The sequence below is a fragment of the Podarcis muralis genome, chromosome 2 (assembly GCF_964188315.1).
Source record: "Podarcis muralis chromosome 2, rPodMur119.hap1.1, whole genome shotgun sequence".
NCBI classification, from domain to species: domain Eukaryota; kingdom Metazoa; phylum Chordata; class Lepidosauria; order Squamata; family Lacertidae; genus Podarcis; species Podarcis muralis.
In genome coordinates, this window is record NC_135656.1 from 120,998,339 (window position 1) to 121,021,707 (window position 23,369).

Below are 23,369 nucleotides of genomic sequence, written 5' to 3' on the forward strand. Positions count from 1 at the left end.
ATCTAGGTCTATTGTGTCTACACAGGTGGACAGGGGTTCTTTTCAGCCAGGGGACATTCACCCAGCCCAACCTGAAATGCCAAGGATTCAACCTGGACCCACTGTTCAACCACTGAGCTACAGCCCTTCCCTGTTGGAAGAGATTGCTGAGAATTCCATTCCTCCCATGCCTTAGATGTGTGGGATTGTTACATGTCACATGCCTGTTTACATTCCAGCACTGATTATTGGAGTCTCGTGAGCGGAAATTGAGATACGCTGTTCCGTTTTGTATTGCTATTGCTTTTGCAGTTCTTTCTCCGAGGAAGAAAGACAGAGAGAGAAGCCATGTTTTTCTTTGTTCTGTTACGTTTGATTTAATTTGCAATAAATTAGGCTTAGATGTTACTCCTCAAGGCTAAGCTTCTGTTTGAACTCTGCTTGTCGTGTGCTCATGTCCTTGGATATGGGCCACATTAGCGTGACAGGACACCGGAGTGATGAATCCTGGGCGACACTGCGTTGGGGGGGAGGCACCGGCCTCGGCATTATCACCCAACAGGGATATCAATATCCTCTCCTGAGCTGTCACAACTTTTTGGTTTATGTTTCAATTCTTTCCTCCATGTAGAAAAAGTAATATCAGTACCAATTCACAAACTATATCTGGTGGAGAAGAAGGGTGCATTCAGTAGCATTACACATAGTATTATCCTTAAAAGCTGTAACTCCTCCTTCCTAAATATTTTACGAATTAGATGCCTCATTTAATTTTCATTGTGAGATGCTCCTTTGTATTCAGATCAGGTCTCAGCACAATAATGTAGCACTTGGGAAGGAAGATGCAGCCCAGAAGCCCAGCACTGGAGGCCAAAATAGAGAAGATCTGCACGGCTACCATGTACTTCCCCTTGGTGCTCAGGTAGGTGGGAACAAAGGACACCCAAACACTGCAGAAGACCAGCATGCTGAAGGTGATCAGCTTGGCTTCATTGAAGGCCCCAGGCAGCTTCCTGGCTAGAAAAGCCACTGTGAAGCAGATGGCAGCCAGGAAGCCCATGTAGCTGAGGGCAGTGTAAAACATGGCAACAAACCCTTCATTGCATTGCAGGATGATCTCTCCAGGCTGGGAGTGCATGTCAGAGTCAGGGAATGGAGGAGAGATGCCCAGCCAGATGGTGCAGATGAGAACTTGTACACTGGAACAGGATATGATAATGGAATTGGCCAGACTTTTCCCCAGCCATCTTCTCACCTTGTTCCCTGGCTTTGTAGCCAGGAAGGCCAGCACCACTGTGATGGTTTTTGCCAACACAGAAGAAACAGCAACTGAGAAGATGACGCTGAAGGCTGTTTGTCGGAGAAGACAGGTCACTTTCCTTGGGCGGCCGATGAAAAGGAAGGAGGACAAAAAAGAAAGCAAGAGAGATACAAGAAGTATGTAGGAGAGGTCTCGGTTATTGGCTTTGACTATGGAAGTGTCCATGTATTTAATAAAGATGGCAAAAACAAAACCCGTGGTTAAGGAGAGGAATAGGGCAAAAGATGCCAATGTGATCCCCAAAGAGTCTTCATAGGCAAGAAAGGTGATAACCTTGGAGACACATTGATTTTGGTGCTCATTTGGGTGCTGATCTTCTGGACATGTGGTGCAATAGTCTGCATCTGAAAGTAAAAGGAGAGCATTCAGTAGTCCTAACAGGAAGCTTAGAACAGTAATATTATTTATTCTGTTACATTCCGTAATATATATGTTTCAGCATGATAGTTTATACTCCAGAATATTCATCCGTCCCAATCATATATAAGGTAGGGTGGGAATGAAATCAGCAGCATCCATAAGACCAACTCTGTGCTTTCTGTCCTGAAGTTATTTCTTTCATCTCACATTATCCAATTCATCGAGAAACAAGTTATCACACTTTCTTTCTGCAGGACCTATGTCAGGAGTCCAGGTTCCCAGCTTGATAACATAGTAAGCATAGGTAATTAAAAAGCAGGATTTATTGCAAAAACAAACAGATAGCTCCGAGCAGCTCTAACGAAGCCACTGACATTACCATTCAAGATGACCCTTCTAAAGACTCCTTCCTATGTCTACAGAAAATATTGAACCGTCGCCCCTTACATCTCTTGTTTTGCTTCCTGTCTAGCAGCCCTCCCATTCGCCGCAGACTTGGACTTATGGGATCAGCTCCAGCCTCTTCCTTTTCCAACAAACTATCTCTGTGTCTGTTCATGCTTGTTTGAGCTTCCTGGGAGCTTTGGCTGTGTTCCAGCCTGCTCTCAGTCGTTCCCTTGGCAACCGGCATTCCAATGTCCGAAGGAGGTGCACCGGGCACTGGCCGCTGTTCAGCCTGCATAAGATCTAACCCTCTCTGTTCTGCAGCCAGCTGTAAAGTTCCACTAGGAGCTGGCTCATTCCTGACAACCTATTTGAGATAGCTGGAAATGCCTGAGAACAACAATCACACACTCTTTCTAGGCATTGTGATTCAGACTTCCCATTTTGGGCAAAAGATACTGATCCAATTGTGACAGTCGCCTGCACTGAAGATGGGTACTGAGTAACATGACCAAATTTATTCATGTGTTAATAGATACACCTCTCACTGTTATTAAGACAGGAGAGTGCTAGAATTAACTCTTTGTGGTAGTGCTTATGATTAAGCAGCAGTAAAATATAGTACTTCTGTGAACACTGTCCAGTGTCCACTCATTCCCTACCCAGAGGTTCAACGTATGAGGAAGCACCTCTTAAATAAAACTAATTTGTTTATTTGTTTACACTCCATCATGGTTTATTTTTTATTTTTTTAAATTTAACATAATTGTTACAAAATATAAGCAAAACACAAGTACATACACACATATACACTTCAAATAAGCACATATACATGAAAATAGGAACAAAAGAGAAAAAGAAGAAACGAAAAAAGAAGAAAAAATAAAGAAAAAAAGAAGAAGTAGAAAAGTTGGAAGAATTTCTTCCAAATTTATTCTACAAATATCTCAATATGAAAATAATAAAATTTCATTGACTGACTTCCGTCGCTTACACTGCACTTCCTATATACATTTTAAGCAAGATTGTATCTGTTATTCCGTATTTTTCCCATACAATTTCGATCATGGTTTAAAGCACGATGGTTTCACAACTGAGGAACAAAATTTAGGACTCGCCCAGAATTCATGTTGTTCCACATTTCTACACTCCCCCCCCCCCCAATCCCTGTGCTTTCTGTGAGGAAACCTGCATTTTAGCATTGAATCAGAGCAAATGACAATCGCCGACTGGGAAAGTGTGGACATGTGCCTAAGAAAGCATGGGGCAAAAAAGTAAATGTAGACGAGCCCTGAGTCACCCACCTTCCTGAGTGGAGATTGTCCCTGCAGCACACGGATCACAAACATAACAGCAAACTGGTTGTCCTTCTTGAACCAACTTGGCATATCCAGGGCGACAGCTTTCAGTACACCTGGCGCGAGGCACGGTCTGCCAATTAAGTGAAGGAGCATCAAGGGGAAAGGGTTAGAGATGTGAAAGTGAGTCATAAGGTGTAGAAGGACCCTACTCCCTCCATTACAGGTAAATACTGTTAGAATTCCTGCTCCATGATTGCAGTCACAGGATTTTTGTCTTTCACATGACGGTATGTTTTGACTCCACAGAGTGGGAAGTGACGGAAACAGGATGTTTGTGTTACTGTGTTCTGTGATGTGGGACTATTGTCCTTTGTTCTTTTCCTCTTTGCTGTCTGATGCTAGAGAGAGAGGGAGCCATGTTGCAGTGCTCCGTGTGTTTTTATATGTAAATAAAGTAGATTAGCCAAAATGCTGAGTTGCTGAGTTCTGTCACACATGATGCACAAACACTGCAGATCCCTAAGTGTGCCAATGTCTGTTGGCATCGGTCGCTGTCATGTTCGGGCTGAAGAAAGCTTTTGAAGCTCCTGAACGATTGACCAGGAGGGAGGGAACATGCCAGTCGGGCATGTGTCCCTGCCAGGGTCCTACTCGAGTGTAGGCTGAACTCCTGACAACTACTGTTGATGCACAAGTTTCTAGTTTGAAGCAACTCTGGTGTATATAATTTTGATGCTCCAACAATGGCAGAGCAGGGGAAAGATCACAGGCCTGATGATAAACTAGGAGAGGAAACAGCTGTTAAGAAAAGGAAATCTGCAAAGTTTTTATTGGCACTGGGTGAATGGCACAGAGCCAGAGGGTGATTGGTGACATTATGCAGATGAATGTCAGGATGTCAGTCAGATCATGGAAACTTTCCATTAAAGATGTTAAACAAGGACGGTTGGATGGATGGACTGATATGTGTTATCATATTATTGTTGTTATATAAAGGTAAAGGTAAAGGACGCCTGGATGGTTAAGACCAGTCAAAGGCGACTATGGGGTTGTGGTGCTCATCTCGCTTTCAGGCCAAGGGAGCCAGTGTTGGTCCTCAGACATTTTTCTGAATCATGTGGCCAGCATGACTAAACCGCTTCTGGAGCAACGGGACACTGCGACGAGTGCCAGAGCGCACGGAAACACCATTTACCTTCCCGCCGCAAAGGTACCTATTTATCTACTTGCACTGGCATGCTTTCAAACTGCTAGTTTGGCAGGAACTGGGACAGAGCAATGGGAGCTCACCCCATCGCGGGGATTCGAACCGCCAACCTTCTGATCGGCAAGTCCAACGCCACCCGCGTTGTTATATATTCCAGCACCAATCAAGCCAGGATGCCATTGGGTTTTATGCAATTTTGCATTATATTATATATGTATAATATACTGCTCACTCACTTAAACATTATTCACATATTTAAAATGCATACTTTAAAAGGCTGGGTTTTCTTAAAAGTGACTAATGGGGGGGGGACTGTTGGGGACATTGTATAGGACCCCACTCCAGCATGCAGTTTCTGCTCTAATTTTAAGGGTGTGTGTGTGTAGGGAGTGATAGAAAATGACCACATTTTATATATTTATTTCATTAAGTATTTATTTATTTTGTAAAATGTGTACACCTCTTAAATGTAAAAAAACCCCACCGCCCTCAAAGTGGTTTTCCAATTCAAATTAATTTTCTGTTTATGCTGAGAATTGGGGAGGGAGGCCTTTGAAATCAGCCCTAGATTAGACTGCAAATGAATTGCGTAGCAATAATTTCCTGTATAATATAAATTATCTGAGTTTAACAAATGTCACAGGGTAATAAAGCACACATAAATCTGTGCCCCTACCTCTTTAAACTGCAAGGGCCACACGATGGCTTCTGTGTTAATGGTGAGCTTTAAATCAGAGGCTGCCTGTCTCTCTACGCTCCCGACTTTCACTCTGCCTTGAGACTTATTGAGAAACAGCACCCAGTTCACAATGTCATAGTCAGCTGCCAGCTCCCCATTCTCATCTGAATAGAGTCCACCCCTGGAGGTGTTAAACAACTGGACGTTTCTTAAGAAAGGGTGGAGCTGGACTGACAGGAGAAAAAGAAGAATGAATAATACCCGGAAGCTTATGAAGAATTAATAATACCTGGAAGCTTATGAATTAGGTTCACAGAATCAAATAATCATAGAATTGTAAGGTTGGAAGGGACCCTAAGGGTCATTTGGAACGTGTCCAGAGGAGGGCAACCAAAATGGTCAAAGGCCTGGAAACGATGCCTTATGAGGAACGGCTAAGGGAGCTGGGCATGTTTAGCCTGGAGAAGAGGAGGTTAAGGGGTGATATGATAGCCATGTTCAAATATATAAAAGGATGTCATATAGAGGAGGGAGAAAGGTTGTTTTCTGCTGCTCCAGAGAAGCGGACACAGAGCAATGGATCCAAACTACAAGAAAGAAGATTCCACCTAAACAGTTTTTTCCTGACAGTAAGAGCTGTTTGACAGTGGAATTTGCTGCCAAGGAGTGTGGTGGAGTCTCCGTCTTTGGAGATCTTTAAGCAGAGGCTTGACAACCATATGTCAGGAGTGCTCTGATGGTGTTTCCTGCTTGGCAGGGGGTTGGACTCGATGGCCCTTGTGGTCTCTTCCAACTCTATGATTCTATGATTCTATTCTATTATTTAGCCCAACCCCCTGCAATGCAGGAATCTCAGCTAAAGCATCCGTGACAAATGGGCACCCAACCTCTGCTTAAAAACCTCCAAGGAACGTGAGTCCACAACCTCCTGGGGGAGACCACTCCACTGCCAAACAGCTCTTACTGTTAGAAAGTTTTTTCTTGATGTTTCCCTGGAATCTCCTTTCTTGTAGCTTGAAGCCATTGGTTCAAGTCCTACCCCACAGGAGAAAACAAGCCAGCTCCCTATTCCACGATGGGACAGCCCTTGAGATACTTGAAACTGGCTCTCGTATCTCCTCTCAGCCTCCTCTTTCCCAGGCTAAACAGACCCAGCTCCATCCATTGCTCCTTATAAGGCACGGTTTCCAAACCATTGGTCATCTTGGTTGTCCTCATCTTGGGTCAGTGCACATCTGGACTCATAGGAATCAATTGCTGTTGGCTTTCCACAGTCATACATTCTTAAGTCCTCCCTTTCTCCTGCCAGACTTTGTAAATGAGCAGAGCTAGGATCATTACATGCACAAGCTCATTGTGCACCCTTCAGGGAATTATGCAAGCAGAGCCATACCTTACAGTTAGACAAAATGAGGTGGGCCATTTGAAGCAGAAGATTTGGGGCACAGCAACTTCACAGTACTCTTATTGATCCAGAAGGCCACTGGATCTTTAAGAATACTGTGAAGTTGCTGTGCCCCCAATCTTTTGCTTCAAGTGCTCCTCTCTTCCTTTGTCTGCTGCTTCTGCCTACTCTGTAAGAGCATAAGATAAGAAGAGCCTTGGCCTCTCTTGTAGGTGTTCCTTTGGGTAGGCTGGATCTGTTTTTGCTGCTGCTGTTGGTGACCATTCTGAGGTCCAGCGCCGAGGGCCTTCTGGCAGTTCCCTCACTGCGAGAAGCTAAGCTACAGGGAACCAGGCAGAGGGCCTTCTCGGTAGTGGCACCCGCCCTGTGGAACGCCCTCCCACCAGATGCCAAAGAGATAAACAACTACCTGACATTTAGAAGACATCTGAAGGCAACCTTGTTCAGGGAAGTTTTTAATGTGTGACATTTTAATGTATTTTTAATCTTTGTTGGAAGCCGCCCAGAGAAGCTGGGGAGACCCAGCCAGATGGGCGGGGTACAAATAAATTATTATTATTATTATTATTATTATTATTATTATTATTATTATTATTATTAGCTGAGCCCAACTCAGTCCCTCTGTCTCTCCTTCCGTCTTGGATTCAGCTGGCCCTGAAAATTGGCTGCCCACCTCCTCAGTCACCAAAGGAACTGCACACTCAGAAGATGGAATAGTGACTGATTCACATGATTCTCCCCTTCTGTGACATCTGGCAACAATGGGGGTTGGAACCTCTCATAATTCACTGCTTGGGCCCTCCTAATGACTCAGTTTCCTTTTTTCCCACCTTTGTTCTGAAATTCCTCTAATCTTGATTTCACCCTCTGAACTGCCCTTGAACCGTTCTCGTAATAAACGTTATTTTATACTTGCTTAGAATGAATCGAATTTGCCATTTTTCTGCCCATTCATTTCATTTGGGGAAAAAACTTTTTGGAGAGCTCTTCACAATCCCTCTTACTTTTAACCACCCAGAACAATTGGGTATCCTCAGTACATTTAGTTTGCTCACTTTTCACGCACAACTCTAGATGATTTATGGACAAGTTAAAAAGAAGGGCACATAAAACTGATCTGTGAGGAGACACCACTTTCTACACTCATGTTGCAAAAGGAGAATACTGTACCTGCCAGGGCTGTAGTCTTCCATGTCCCCAACTGTCTCCTCTACTCATCATCAGCATCTGTTTGGATCTGTACGAATAGGCAGAACTTAAGGCAAGTGCCACAGTTTGGATGCTGCTATAAGTAACGTAGCTGTCTTGAGACAGGGCCCTTTCAATCTCCTCTTGGGGAAGAATCTCCAGTTTCTCTTTCTCTGTGCATCTTGTCCAGCCTTTCATGGGCAACACATTCTCTGGACATAAACAGTGAAATGATTTATTCCAGAACCATAGTGTTCTGCCAGACCGTGGCTTATAGTAGTCATATTTTGTCCGTTTTCTAGTCTTCATTATGAAGGACAAAGAACCATGGGTGTACATGAAAGTATCCATATCATGAGACAAGTTCATGTTTATGTCCGGAAAGGCTGTTGTGATCCAAACTTTTCCCCCAGGTTGTATCTTTTCAAATATGCTTTGGACCTTAATGATGATGCCAAATTTATTGGAAGAGTCTCCCTTGTAGACAAATACATTGACTTTTCTCCACATGATAGGTGGTTCATTCAGCATGGCGATTTGGTATAGATTCTGATAAACTATTTTTTCTGAGAAGGCAACACAAATTCCATTGGTGAGCATCAGAGGTGTTATGGAACTTATGAACCTTTCTCCATTATAATTGTCTGGAGCAAAGATTCCAATCCACGTCCATCCAAAATGCAGGAGGAGTTGGACAATCCCCAGGTACTGGGTTTTCTCCTTTGGCATCATCCGATAGGCAAAAGGGAACTGAGTTTTATCATGAAGAGGAAAGCCATAACTCACCTAGTGAGAAAAAGGAAGAATATCAGATGTATGTTAATAACAAGCAAAAAGAGGCCATGTCAGTGAGAGGAATGCATCACACTCCATCAAAAGAATGAGGTTGATGGACTTCCATTTCATGCGGCTCAATGTGGTGCCTTCCATAGTTCCAGTTACAGATAGGTAGCCGTGTTGGTCTGCCATAGTCAAAACAAAAAAAATTCTTCCAGTAGCACCTTGGTATCTGAAGAAGTGTGCATGCACACGAAAGCTCATACCAAGAACTAACTTAGTTGGTCTTTAAGGTGCTACTGGAAGGAATTTTTTTGTTTCATCAAAAGAATGTTAAAGACAGTGCTTTACTTTCTCCTCATAAATGAGGTGGTGTTGGGAAGCTCAATAAAAATATTCCCAGTACAGTGGTACCTCAGGTTACATACGCTTCAGGTTACAGACTCCGCTAACCCAGAAATAGTACCTTGGGTTAAGAACTTTGCTACAGGATGGGAACAGAAATCGTGCTCTGGTGGCACAGTGGCAGCAGGAGGCCCCATTAGCTAAAGTGGTGTTTCAGGTTAAGAACAGTTTCAGGTTAAGTACGGACCTGTGGAATGAATTAAGTACTTAACCTGAGGTACCACTGTATGCAGCTGTTGTGCAAATGACCAACTCCATGTTGGGCATTTTTATGGAAGGATTCAAAATGAAAACTGTCAACATCGTAACACATGTTATTACTGTACTTCAAGAAGGTTATTGTAGAATTAGGAAAAGCGCTAAAAAGGTTAACAAAAGTGATCTAAGGTTTGGAGCAGGGTTTCCCAAACTTGAGTCTCCAGCTGTTTTTGGACTACAATTTCCATTATCCCTAGCTAGCAGGACCAGTGGTCAGGGATGATGGGAACTGTAGTCCAAAAAAAAAAAGTTGGAGACCCAAGCTTGGGAAATCCTGGTTTGGAGCAACTCTCTTATGGGGAAAGGTTACAATTTTTTCAGATCTTTTTAGTTTAGCAGAGGAGACATGATAGAGTTGTAAAAGTATTCATGGTGTGGAGAAAGGATAAAAAGACCCTTTTCTCTGTATCCCATAAAACTAGGACTTAAGGCCATCCAATGAACCTGAATGTTGGAGGATTTAGAATGCTTCTTCACAGTGAATAGTCAAACTGTGGACTTGCCCGCACAAGATGTAAATATGTCCACAAATTGGACATATTTCAGAGAGGAGTAGCTAGACTCAGGGGGTATAAGACTACCAATGATCCCTAGCCAGAGGGCAGTCTACCTCTGAATTCCAGTTGTTGGGAATCAAAAGTAGGAAGAGTGATGTTGCACTCTGGTCCAATTGCGGGCTTCCTGAAAGTGGCATCTGGTAGACTGCTCTGGAAGCAGGATGCTGGAATAGATGGACCTATAACCTGATGCAGATACTTATGCTCTTAAGGCATCTTCAGACAAGATTGCACCTATTGTAAATAGTTTTAAGGGAATCCTTCCAAAAACGGAGAATCCTAGAATAGGAAGGGAGCTCAGGGTTCACATAGTCTAATCGGTCCACTACTGTTGCATCCCTGACTGCTGGCCATCCCAGTCCCTACCTGTGGGATTTTGTAGATGCCCAACATGCTAGAAACATGGGTAGAAATGTCCGATTCAGCCCCTTCAATAACAGCCAAGAGGTTCTTGCGACTTCCACAGTTGTAGTTTGGGATATTCATTTCCCCACCAGAATGCCCGTCCAGCAGGGCACTGGAAACCACTCTGCCATCGAAATAGGTTTCAAAGAGGTTGTAGCCCAAGGTGATGTTGGTTAAAATCAAGGGATCCTGATTAATCTCCTGAACAGCAAACAAGAAGGACAGAATGTGCCAGTACTTCTCTTCAGAGATACTGCAAAGCATCAAATAAAACACTTGTGACAGGCTGCCATCATCCATTCAGTGAAAACAAAATGCCATATTCTTTCTAAAGGCCTTCTCAGGTACATACACCTCAAACCAGGGTAAGGTAAAGGTAAAGGGACCCCTGACCATTAGGTCCTGTCATGGCCGACTCTGGGGTTGCGGCGCTCATCTCGCTTTATTGGCCGAGGGAGCCGGCGTACAGCTTCCGGGTCATGTGGCCAGCATGACTAAGCCGCTTCTGGCGAACCAGAGCAGCACACGGAAACACCATTTACCTTTCCACCGGAGCGGTACCTATTTATCTAATTGCACTTTGACGTGCTTTCGAACTGCTAGGTTGGCAGGAGCAGGGACTGAGCAACGGGAGCTCACCCCGTCACGGGGATTCAAACCGCTGACCTTCTGATCGGCAAGCCCTAGGCTCTGTGGTTTAACACACAGTGCCACCCACATCCCCAAAACAGGGTATCTCTGGGTAATTCTTTCTATGTTTTTGTTGGGGGAGAGATACAGTTCCTGGCTACAAGTTGGATAGTTATTTGCCGCTTTTGAAAAACAGCAGAGAGGTTATTGTTCACAGCCTTTAAAGAACAAAATCAACTTTTTTTTAGAGGTTTGTGGTTTGGAAGCTGATCAAAGCATGTGTTAAGAAGATGTGGTTTTATACATCTTCCTATGTTGAAAATGAATGTTCATCCTTTACACTGGGTAAGAGAAACAGGCACTTGTTAACTTGTTCATATACAATCTATAGATTTAGGACTGAGCAGTGAAGTGGCCAAGTTTGCTGATGATGGTAGATTCTTCAGGGTCAGTACCACAAAAAGAAATTGTGAAGATCTCCAAAGGACCTAACAAATCTGAAAGAATGCTTGATAAAGCCCAGATATCGTCTGAGTGTTGCTTAAGCTTTGTACAAGCAAGCCACAATGAATGTCGGATAAACAACTCATCTGAAACGAGGAGCCATCACACTCAATATCGGGAGATAACCTGGCTAGGAGTACCAGAAAACAAGAGCTGTCCTTGGTACCTGGGATCAGTCAAAGCACAGGTGGGGCGGTGTTCAATCCTGGTACATTCTTAAGGAAATCAGCCCTGAGTGCTCACTGGAAGGACAGATCCTGAAGCTGAGGCTCCAAGACTTTGGCCACCTCACGAGAAGAGAAGACTCCCTGGAAAAGACCCTGACGTTGGGAAAGATGGAGGGCACAAGGAGAAGGGGACGACAGAGGACGAGATGGTTGGACAGTGTTCTCGAAGCTACGAACATGAGTTTGACCAAGCTGCGGGGGGCAGTGGAAGACTGGCATGCTTTGGTCCATGGGGTCACGAAGAGTTGGACATGACTAAACGACTAAACAACAAATACAACTTACTCACGAGGCCTGATTAATGGAGGTTGAGAGAAGATGTATTCATCAAACACAGCAGCTTTGGGTGAGATGATTCCGCTAATGAGATGGTCCCCTGCCCTGTAATAATTCACTGGTTCATTCTGAAGCCAGATCAGATCCACAGAGCATCTACCCCGCTGTGTCCCACAGGCAGCCTGTGGCATTAGCAGCAGCAGCTGCAGAAGCAGGAGTGATATCATCCTAGCAATGTCAGTGGCAAGTGTCCTTCCTTATGACATCAGTGACACAACTCAATACATGGATTCAGACCTAAAGGTAGGGAGAGGAAATTTCCCATGTGCACAGTCTCTGTCTGCCCTCCATCCCAGGCTCTCAGTGGCACGAGATATACTTATTATCTTGAGAAGGGTAGGACAGGAGGTATTTATGTCACAGTTATTCTCACAAGCTCGTTGCAAGAAGTTACATCACATTGCCCATGATTGTGATGCTTAGAATATAGGTCTCAGGGGAAATTCCTAGAGCTTTGGTGTGAAGAGAGGAATTAATCATTATGATTGTGATAATTATAAAGGGGAATAAGTTTCCCATTTGCTACCTCTTGGGCTCTCTGCATGGTGCAATGAGCAGGTGGAGAGCTAGAGAGAAAACGTGTTTCTGAGAAATCACCAATAGGGCTTCATTGTCTGCCATGGACCAGTGAGGGAGCAGGTGAACTTGGAAAACGTTGTGGCAATGAAACACTTTCACATTAGGCAGGATGAAAATGTTATTTGTTTTAGACTAGTGGTTCCCAACCTTTTTTTGGCCATGCCCCACCTAAAGGTAAAAGGACCCCTGACCATTAGGTCCAGTCGTGGCCAACTCTGGGGTTGCGACACTCATCTCGCTTTATTGGCCGAGGGAGCCAGCGTACAGCTTCTGGGTCATGTGGCCAGCATGACTAAGCCGCTTCTGACGAACCAGAGCAGTGCACAGAAACACCGTTTACCTTCCCGCTGGAGCAGTACCTATTTATCTACTTGCACTTTGACATGCTTTCGGACTGCTAGGTTGGCAGGAGCAGGGACCGAGCAACGGGAGCTCACCCCGTCGCAGGGATTCGAACCGCCGACCTTATGATCAGCAAGTCCTAGGCTCTGTGGTTTAACCCACAGCGCCACCTGCGTCCCCACCTAAGCACTTCTAAAATCCTGATTCCCCACCTGAGCACCTCTAAAATCCTGATTCCCAACCGATATGTATTTCTTATTACAGTGGTACCTTGGGTTAAGTACTTAATTCATTCTGGAGGTCCATTCTTAACCTGAAACTGTTCTTAACCTGAGGTAAAACTTTAGATAATGGGGTCTCCCGATGCTGCTGCGCCACCGCCGCATGATTTCTGTTCTCATCCTGAAGCAAAGTTCTTAACCCAAGGTACTATTTCTGGGTTAGCGGAGTCTGTAACCTGAAGCGTATGTAACCCGAGGTACCACTGTATTCAAATGTGAACTTCTATTCGTGCAGAGGAAGCCTAAAAGGCCATTAACTTGGTGTAATTTATTCTCGAATTGCCCCCCTTAAAAATCAAATAGCCCCCCTGAACCATCACCCATATGCTTACCTGGGGGGCAGTCATCCCTCCCCACCATGCAAAAACTCTTTTGTTGTCTGCTGATAGCCCCATTTCCTACCAGTCATTATAAGACACCAAGTTTGTTAATAATCCTTCTCTTGTAAAGCACATATTGTGAATTGGTTAGTTGCTCCTCAATAATCTGCACCTCTGCAGTTGCCTTCTGCTTAATCATGCTGTTTTCTAATAGGGAAAAAATTCTGAAGAAATTTGCAGAGAATGATCACTGGGGCTGGCCGATAGATCATCCAATACCGGTTTGAAGTCCATGTCATGATATCAGTTTCATAATTTTTGACCTGGCAATATATCGCAAATCATGGTGTGTGTGTGTGTGTGTGTGTGTGTGTGTGTGTGTGTGTGTGTGATGCAAAAATCACAATGTAGGAGAAACTGTGAAGCTGGCAAATGCTTCTCTTGAGTTCTGCATCCCCTGTTAAGTCTGCCGGCTCATCTCTCATCTCTCCCCTGCCTTCTGCAGTGGGCAGCAATTTAAAAGAGCAGGCGCTGGGAAAAATCATGATGCGGAAAAAAACCATGAAGCCAACCAATGCCTCTGTATAGCTCCATCCTTATTTCAGACACCGTGATATATCGCAGTGTTAACTGGTGATATACTGCAATGTTGAAAACCAGATATTGTGCAGCCCCACTGTTTGCCTCTACATAGCTCCACCTTTATTTCAGACATTGTGATATATCACAATGTTAAGTTGTTGATATATTGCGATGTTGAAAACCAGATATCAACCAGCCCTAATGCTCACAGGCTCCTTATCGGTACATCTTGTCAAGGACACTGCAGCTGTTTATACATTTGTGTACCCTTCACATATAATGGGTTGTATCCAGTGCAAGTAGACTCAGTGAAAATTATCAACATGACAAAGCTAGGAAGTCATCATGATGTTCTGTAGGGTCCAAGTCGTTTAGGGCTCTGCTTGTTAAGATCAGAACTTCAATGGGAAAATTTAACTATGGGCAAACAATGGACCCGGTAGAACATTTTGGGGCCATTTGCTCCAGAGGACACAAAACTGCCAGCAGATGCACCTCTACATGTTCTGGAAAACTTCTGAACACTTTTCAAGGACATCCATTCCTATACAAAAGCCATTACAGCCATCAAGCTCTAAGGTTATGAAGACACGGCAGTGTCCTTGTAAAGGAGGAGGCAATATCAGATGAAACTTTATGGAGGTATTGGGAGATAGTTCTTAGAATATTAGAACTGTAGAGTTAAAAGGGTCCAGTGATTCCATTATGGCACCCTGAAAATAACCTACCTCCTCAGCTACTTCTATCCAGATGCTAACTCTTCTGACAGGGTCTTACCTGCCCTGCTTTCATCAATGATCAGGGGTTTTTTAAATGAAATTACCTAAATATACATAAGTTTGCAGAACTGAGTATGTTAGGAATCAGATGCTTCACTTCATTTTCATCATGAGATTCTCCTTCGGATTCAGATCAGGCCTAAGCACAATAATGTAGCACTTGGGAAGGAAGATGCAGCCCAGAAGCCCAGCACTGGAGGCCAAGATAGAGAAGACCTGCACGGCTACCATGTATTTCCCCTTGGTGCTCAGGTAGGTGAGCACAAAGGAAGCCCAAACATTGCACCAAACCAGCATGCTGAAAGTGATAATCTTGGCTTCATTGAAGGCAGCTTCCTGGCCAGGAAAGCCATTCTGAAGCAGATGGCAACCAGGAGGCCCATGTAGCCGAGGGCACTGTAAAACATGGCAACAGCTCCTTCATTACATATCAGGATTAAATGGAGTTGGCCAGACTCTCCCCCAGCCATTTCCTAGTGTTTCTAGTGCTTTGGCTTCTGTCACAGTGTTCCATGCGCTGCAAGCGATTTAGGCATGCTGGCCACATGACCTGGAAAGTGGTCTGCAGGCAAACGTCCAGGGGTCCTTTACCTACCAGACCACCTTAATAATCATTCTGGTGTCAATCACACACCTGTTACTGTGCTGCCATCCTTCAGACATCTCATGGAGGAGGCACACAAAGAAGGGCCTGCTGATAATAGCAAAATGTATCTCGTGAAGAAGTATTATTACGTGTTAAGGAGCAGGGCATGCTCAGTATGACTATGAAAACTGGATGCAATATTTTTATTTTTATGAGTATAACATCCTCCATCCGTAGATCTTAGGACAGTTCTAAAAAACACAAAATACATAATAGAAATAGGAACGAAAACCAATAATCCCCCCTCCCACAACACATTCAAAAGGGCATGGGACATCAATCAGCCCTAGGCCTGGTTGAAGAGGAAGGTTTTTGCCTAGCACCTAAATTATAAATAATGAAGGCGCAAGGCGAACCTCCCTGGGGAGGGTATTCCTCAAATGAGGAGCCATCACAGAAAAGGCCCGTTCTCTTGTTGCCACCATCTGGACCTCTCCTGGAGGAGCCACATGAAGAAGGGCTTCAGATGATGAGAGATGGTCCATGAAGTATTGTGATCCTGAGCCTTTTAATGCTCAGTATCATCACTTAATGCTGTAAGTCCTCATCTCTCCTCTCCTCCTCTGATTAAGGGATTCCTTTTCAAATCCCCTGCCGAGCTACTTTTCTCCAGTTTCTCCCTCCTCTGCCAGGGAAAAAGGAGCATCTATCATCATCATCATCAAACCTTTTATTGGCATCACATACAAACAGGAGCATCTTGTCGGGAATCAAGCCCTTCTTATGAGAAGCTGGCAGCAGTCCCAGGCACCCGGCTTGAGTTCCCTGTTGACCTTCCTGGCTGTATTCCCCAGCAGACGCAGGCAAGGTCTCGATCGGCGATTCTTCTCAAACGTGAGAAGAACACATCCCTCTTTCCTGCCTCCCCAGGCAGGGGAAAGAGATAGACAGAAACGTATTTACATGCTTTTATTTCTGTCTTTGCAGCGTTACAGAAAACATGACTGCACTCTTCAAAATCCAGCAGTCGACTCACAAACTCCTCCTGTACTTCCTGTACAGCTCATATTACACTCAGAAGTAATTCCGGTGCTGCGCACTGTGAAATGACTGCCCCTCTGTTCCCACAGCAGTCCCAACATTCCCATCATGTTTACACTACAGGCTAGGACTTTGCAGCTGCATTGCTTCATTATCGTAACACATCTATCTTCTGACATGCTTGCATCGAGTAAATTGGACAGTGGCCTGACCCCACACATTTCATCAACAGCCCATCAATTGAACAGGGTTTAAGAAAGAAATATTTTAAAGTCAAATCTATTCACAGAACTGAAAGTTTTGAGAATAAGAGGCTTCCTTTAGTTAACATCATAATTTAATGGTGAATAAAGGGCTTGGGTCCAGTTTGTGGCTTCTCAGCTTAACAGAACTGCTTACTAAAAATGGCTGCTAACATGAACATCAAAGAATAAGATGTCTCACTTCAATTTCATTGCGAGATGCTCCTTTGTATTCAGATCAGCTCTCAGCACAATAATGTAGCACTTGGGAATGAAGATGCAGCCCAGAAGCCCAGCACTGGAGGCCAACATAGAGAAGACCTGCACGGCTACCATGTATTTCCCCTTGGTGCTCAGGTAGGTGGGCACAAAGGACACCCAAACGCTGCAGAAGACCAGCATGCTGAAGGTGATCAGCTTGGCCTCATTGAAGGATCCTGGAAGCTTTCTGGCTAGGAAAGCCACCGTGAAGCAGATGGCAGCCAGGAAGCCCATGTAGTTGAGGGAACCATAAAACATGGGAACAGACCCTTCATTGCATTGCAGGATGATCTCTCCAGGCTGGGAGTGCATGTCAGACTCTGGGAATGGGGGAGAGGTACTCAGCCAGATGGTGCAGATGACAACTTGGACACTGGAACAGGAAATGATAATAGAGTTGGCCAGACTCTTCCCCAGCCATCTTCTCACCTTGTTCCCTGGCTTTGTAGCCAGGAAGGCCAGCACCACCGTGATGGTTTTTGCCAACACAGAAGAAACAGCAACTGAGAAGATGACACTGAAGGCTGTTTGTCGGAGAAGGCAGGTCACTTTCCTTGGGCAGCCGATGAAAAGGAAGGAGGACAAGAAGGAAAGCAAGAGAGATACAAGAAGTATGTAGGAGAGGTCTCGGTTATTGGCTTTGACTATGGGAGTTTCCATGTATTTAATAAAGATGGCAAAAACAAAACCTGTAGTTAAGGAGAGGAATAGGGCAAAAGATGCCAATGTGATCCCCAAAGAGTCTTCATAGGCAAGAAAGGTCATAACCTTGGGGACACATTGATTTCGGTGCTTGTTTGGGTGCTGATCGTCTGCACATGTGGTGCAATAGTCTGCATCTGAAAGGAAGATAAGAGAATTCAGTGGTCCTAATGTGTTCTGCCATTCTATCCATTCTTAAGGAAATCAGCCCTGAGTGCTCACTGGAAGGACAGATCTTGAAGCTGAGGCTCCAATACTTTGGTCACCTCATGAGAAGAGAAGACTCCCTGGAGAAGACCCTGATGTTGGGAAAGATGGAGGGCACAAGGAGAAGGGGGCGACAGAGGACGAGATGGTTGGACAATGTTCTCGAAGCTACAAACATGAGTCTGGCCAAACTGCGGGAGGCAGTGGAAGACAGGAGTGCCTGGCGTGCTCTGGTCCATGGGGTCACGAAGAGTCGGACACGACCAAACGACTAAACAACAACAACAATGTCTTCTGCTACATTCGAAAACATCTACGCTTGAAAATCCAGTTCAACTGTGGAACGAACTCCCCTTTTTTGGAGGTTTTCAAGCAGAGGTTGGATGGCCATCTTTCATGGATGCTTTAGTTGATGTTAGGAAATCAAGCCTTTATCAGGAGAAACTGGCCACTCTCCAGGCACCCGGCTTGATCTCCTGATGACCTCCCTGTCTGCATTCCCAAGCAGGATACAGGCTAGGTCGCGATCGGCGATCCTCCTCAACGTGAGAAGAACACACCACTCTTCCCTGCTCTCCCCAGGCAGGGGAAAGAGACAGAAAAGTATTTACATGCCTTTATTTCTGTCTTTGCAGCATTACAGAGAAACACGTCTGCTCTGTTCAAACTCCAACAGCAGAGAGACACAAACTCCACCTCCTGTACTTCCTGTACAGCTCATATTACACTCTGAGCTAAATCCGGTGCTTTGCACTGTGAATAGACTGTCCCTCTGTTTCCCACGGAACAGTCCCAACATTCCCATTATGTTTTGCCTTCATGCTAGCAGCTGCTCGCGGCCGCATTGCTTCTATATCGTAACAGTTGAGATTCCTTTATTTGCAGGTGGTTGGTTGGCATCCCTTCTAACCCTGATTCTATGATTCTCCTTGTGCCCTTTTACATTTACATTTTGTTTATACAGTGGTACCTCAGGTTACAGACGCTTCAGGTTACAGACTCCGCTAACCCAGAAATAGTACCTCAGGTTAAGAACTTTACTTCAGGATGAGAACAGAAATTGTGCGGTGGCGGCGGGAGGCCCCATTAGCTAAAGGGGTTCCTCAGGTTAAGAACGGTTTCAGGTTAAGAACGGACCTCCAGAACGAATTAAATTCTTAGCCCGAGGTACCACCTTATAACACATTCCCTCTCTAACTACCCTTCTCTTTATTCCCTGTATTTTCTGATGGTTTTAACATGCTGGCCTCTTATATTTCTGAGTAAATCTCTATTCATATTCTCCCAAAGAATGCCTGTATATCACCCACTGGTGCCACCACCAGGCCTGCAGTTTGAGAAATCCTGCTTTTTGGAACTTAACATCACAGTAGCCAAGAATGGTTTCACATTCCAAAGACGTATTTAGGATCTTCACAGATAATCTCTGCTGAGCAAATCTTCAGCCTATCTTTGATTCCCCAAGGAATGCCTTCTCCCCTTGAGTCACGCACCTTCCTGAGTGGAGATTGTCCCTTCAGCACACAGAGCACAAGCATAGCAGCAAACCGGTTGTCCTTCTTGAACTACCTTGGCATATCCAGGGCGACAGCTTTCAGTACACCTGGCGCAAGGCACAATCTGACAATAGAGTGAAGGAGCATCAAGGGGAAATGGTTAGAGATGTGGAATTGAGTCATGAGGTGTGGAAGGACCCTAACCCCGCCCCCTTTATAGGTAAATACTGCTGATGCATAAGTATCTAGTTTAGAAACAACTTTTGCTGTCCCAGCAATGGCAGAGCAGAGGAAATATCACAGGCCTGATGATAAACTAGGACAGGAACAGGTGTTAAGAAAAGGGAATCTGTGCAGTTTTTATTGGCACTGGGTCTAGGGCACAGAGCCAGAGAGTGATTGATGACTTTTTTAAAAAAAGATATTTATTAAAGTTTCAACATTTTACAAAAATAAGAAAAAAAGAAAAAAGAAAATACAAAGTAAAAACAGTTAAAAACAAATCAGTTTTTCCAAATCTTATCTTTCATTTGCTTGTTTCCCTGACCTCCTCACACCTCCCTTTTTTGTATTCCAGTTCAATTAGTTAGTTCAGCAAATCCTTTCCCTTTTTGATTTTATCTTAATCTTTTATCTTAATATATTATAGCTTTATATTATCACCTGTTAACAAACCATTTTATATATTCCTTTATAACATTGCTACTAAAAACCGCTTAACTTCAATCCAACATCATTCTAACATTCATTAATTTTGGAGGGTGATTGATGACTTTATGCAGAGAAATGTCTGGATGTCGGAGCATGGAAACTTTTCATTAAAAATGTTAAACAAGGATGGTCAGGGATGCATGTTATTAGTTATTGTTGCAGCATTTTTCACCACCAATCAAATCAGGATGCCACTGGGATTTTGCAGATTTATATCATACAGAATTATACTGCTCACTCACACACAAAAACACTATTTGCCCTAGTTTATTTTCACATATTTATAAAGCTTTTAAAAAGGGCTTTATTTTTATAAAGTGACTCATGGGGAAACTAAGTTGGGGAGAGTGTATGGGACCCCACCCCACTCCAGCATGCAGTTGGAGCTCCAACATGGCGGGAAATTACCAAATTTTCCATTTCAAATCAACTTTCCCAATAGAGTTTATGGTGCGAATTTGGGTGCGGCAGGTGAGGCCTAAATTATAGTCCGCATATGAATTAAATTAAATAATTTCCAGGATCATATAGATAAACCCTGTATATAATTTGGGTTTAATAAATCTCAGAGGGAAAGAAGCACATAAAAAATTCCTTTACCTCTTGAAACTGCAAGGGCCACACAATGGTTTCTGGGTTAATGGTGAGCTTTAAATGTGAGGCTGCCTGTCTCTCTACACTCCCGACTTTCACTCTGCCACGAGACCCATTGGGAAACAGCACCCAGTTCACAATATCATAGTCCGCTGCCAGGTCTCCATTCTCATCCGAATACAATCCGCCCCTGGAGGTGTTAAACAACTGGACGTTTCTTAAGAAAGGGTGGAGCTGGACTGACAGGAGAAAAACAGAACTGAGAAAACATGGAAGTCTATTGATCTCTTTTCACTTTTCACTCTAGTCTCCTCCATATATATATATATATATATATATATATATATATATATATATAGTTTTATTGGATTTTACATTTTTATCATATTACAACATATCAGATCATCAAAATCGTACCTACGGGACCGCCTCTCCTGGCATGTCCCACAGAGGAACTTACAGTCTTCAAACAAAAACATCTTGAACGTCCCAGGCCGCAGAGAGGTTAGGCTGGCCTCAACCAGAGCCAGGGCTTTTTCAGCTGTGGCTCCGATCTGGTGGAACGCTCTGTCACAAGAGACTAGGGCCCTGCGGGACTTGACATCTTTCCTCAGGGCCTGCAAGACAGAGCTGTTCCACCAGGACGTTGGCCAGGGCACAGCCTGACTCCCTCCTTTGGCAATTCTCACAGAACTCTAGCCTAATTGGTTGCCATTAATCTGATTTGAATTAATTTTATAATGAAATGATTTTAGAATGTGTATCATTTTATTGTTGTTAGCCGCTCTGAGCCTGGCTTCGGCTGGGGAGGGCGGGATATAAATAAAATATTATTATTATTATTAAAATCAACAAGATACACCCCCCCAAAAGAAAAATCAGAAGTTGAGGGAAGTCAGAGGGGGAGGGTGGAAATTGGGGGAAAGCTGAGTTGCATTCTTAATTTATCACTAGAGAATGATGACTGGACCATGGAATGTCTTCTGATGCCACCAAAGCAAGCCAAATAGCATTGGAGAATCACACGTTAGATATGCCTTGGATATGCTATCACGGGTGAGGCAATTGGATTGGATTCTGGGTGCAGGACAAGGATTCAAGGGGGCGGGGAGGAATACCTGCCATGGCTGCAGACGTTCAAGTCCCCACCTGTCCTCTCTACCCATCATCAACACCTGCTTGAATCTGGAAGAATAGGCAGAATTTAAGGCAAGTGCCACGGCTTGGACACTGCTGTACGTAATGTAGCTGTCTTGGGACAGGGCCCTTTCAACCTCCTCTTGGGGAAGAACCTCCAGTTTCGCTTTCTCTGTGCATCTTATCCAACCTTTCATGGGCAATACAGCCTCCGAACATAAACAATGAAATGATTCATCCCAAAATCGTAGTGTTGTGCCCGACCATGGCTTATAGTATTCATATTTTGTCCATTTTCTGGTCTTCATTATGAAAGACAAAGAACCATGGATATACTTGAAGGTATTAATATCATAAGATAAGTTCATGTTGATGTCCTGAAAAGCTGTTGTGATCCAGACTTTCCCCCAAATTTGTACCCTTTTAAGTATCCTTTGTACCATGATGATTGGGTCAAATCGATTGGAAGCGTCCCCGTAGTAGACAGAGACATTGACTTTTCTCCACATAACAGGTGGCTTCCTCAGTATTAAAATCTGGTACAGAGTCCTTTGTTGTATTTTTTCTGAGAAGGCAACACAGATTCCATTGCTGATCATCATAGGTGTTAAGGAACTTAAGAACCTTTCTCCACTGTCATTGTCTGGAGCAAAGAGGCCGATCCATGTCCATCCGAAATGCAAGAGCAACTTGACAATCCCCCGGTACTGAATTTCTTCTTTGGGAACCATTTGGTAGGCAAAAGGGAACTGAGTTTTATCAGTAAGAGCAAAACCATAACTGAGCTGCGAGGAAAGGAAGAATATCAGATATATGTTAATAACAAGCAAAAAAGGGACTGACTAGACAAGGAGGAGGCTATCAATGATTACTAGCCGCAAGGACCATGTTCTTCCTCCACTGTTGAAGGCACCATGGTCTTGAAAGCCAGTTGTTGGGAATCAAAAGTTGTAAGAGTGGCTTTTCACTCAGACTGCACTTGCAGACTTCCCAGAAGTGGTTTCTGTTCGGCTGAAAATGGGATGCTAGACTAGACTGACTTATAGGCTGAAACAGCTTCAGGGTGTTTCTCATGTTCTTAGGACACCTCAGGCTATTATAAATAATTTTAAGAGATTCCTTCAAAAAATGGAGAGTACTAGTCATTCTTAAGGAAATAAGCCCTGAGGGCTCACTGGAAGGACAGATCCTGAAGCTCACTGGAAGGACAGATCCTCCAATACGTTGGCCACCTCATGAGAAGAGAAGACTCCCTGGAAAAGACCCTGATGTTGGGAAAGATGGAGGGCACAAGGAGAAGGGGATGATGGAGGGCACAAGGAGAAGGGGATGACAGTCGGATAGTGTTCTCGAAGCTACCAGCATGAGTTTGACTAAACTGCGGGAGGCAGTGGAAGACAGAAGTGCCTGGCATGCTTTGGTCCATGGGATCACGAAGAGTCAGACACGACTAAACGACTAAACAACAACAACAGAGTCGAAGCGGAGCTCAGAGGTCCCTCTAATGCAGGAAATCCACCACTGTAGCTTCCCTGACTGGTGACTATCCCAGTCCCTACCTGTGGGATTTTGAAGATGCCCGACAT

The 23,369-nt window shown here is 44.2% G+C and overlaps 4 protein-coding genes across 4 annotated transcripts; all 4 read right to left on the bottom strand.

Annotated features, from left to right (window-relative positions):
- Positions 1-742: 742 nt before the first annotated feature.
- Positions 743-6,449, bottom strand: LOC144326796 (vomeronasal type-2 receptor 26-like). The gene is made up of 4 exons (XM_077923634.1): positions 6,383-6,449; positions 5,229-5,461; positions 3,349-3,475; positions 743-1,644 (listed from the first exon to the last, which is right to left on the bottom strand). Exons 1-4 carry the CDS (start codon positions 6,447-6,449, stop codon positions 743-745), a joined length of 1,329 nt encoding a protein of 442 aa, XP_077779760.1.
- A 1,330-nt stretch (positions 6,450-7,779) lies between these two features.
- Positions 7,780-10,214, bottom strand: LOC144326677 (vomeronasal type-2 receptor 26-like). Its single transcript, XM_077923382.1, has 2 exons — positions 10,188-10,214; positions 7,780-8,610 (listed from the first exon to the last, which is right to left on the bottom strand). Exons 1-2 carry the CDS (start codon positions 10,212-10,214, stop codon positions 7,780-7,782), a joined length of 858 nt encoding a protein of 285 aa, XP_077779508.1.
- A 6,659-nt stretch (positions 10,215-16,873) lies between these two features.
- Positions 16,874-19,086, bottom strand: LOC144326797 (vomeronasal type-2 receptor 26-like). The gene is made up of 2 exons (XM_077923635.1): positions 19,047-19,086; positions 16,874-17,775 (listed from the first exon to the last, which is right to left on the bottom strand). Exons 1-2 carry the CDS (start codon positions 19,084-19,086, stop codon positions 16,874-16,876), a joined length of 942 nt encoding a protein of 313 aa, XP_077779761.1.
- Positions 19,087-20,864: 1,778 nt separating this feature from the next.
- LOC144326798 (vomeronasal type-2 receptor 26-like) lies at positions 20,865-23,369 on the bottom strand. The gene is made up of 3 exons (XM_077923637.1): positions 23,343-23,369; positions 21,765-22,568; positions 20,865-20,885 (listed from the first exon to the last, which is right to left on the bottom strand). The coding sequence occupies exons 1-3, from the start codon at positions 23,367-23,369 to the stop codon at positions 20,865-20,867; spliced, it is 852 nt and encodes a 283-aa protein (XP_077779763.1).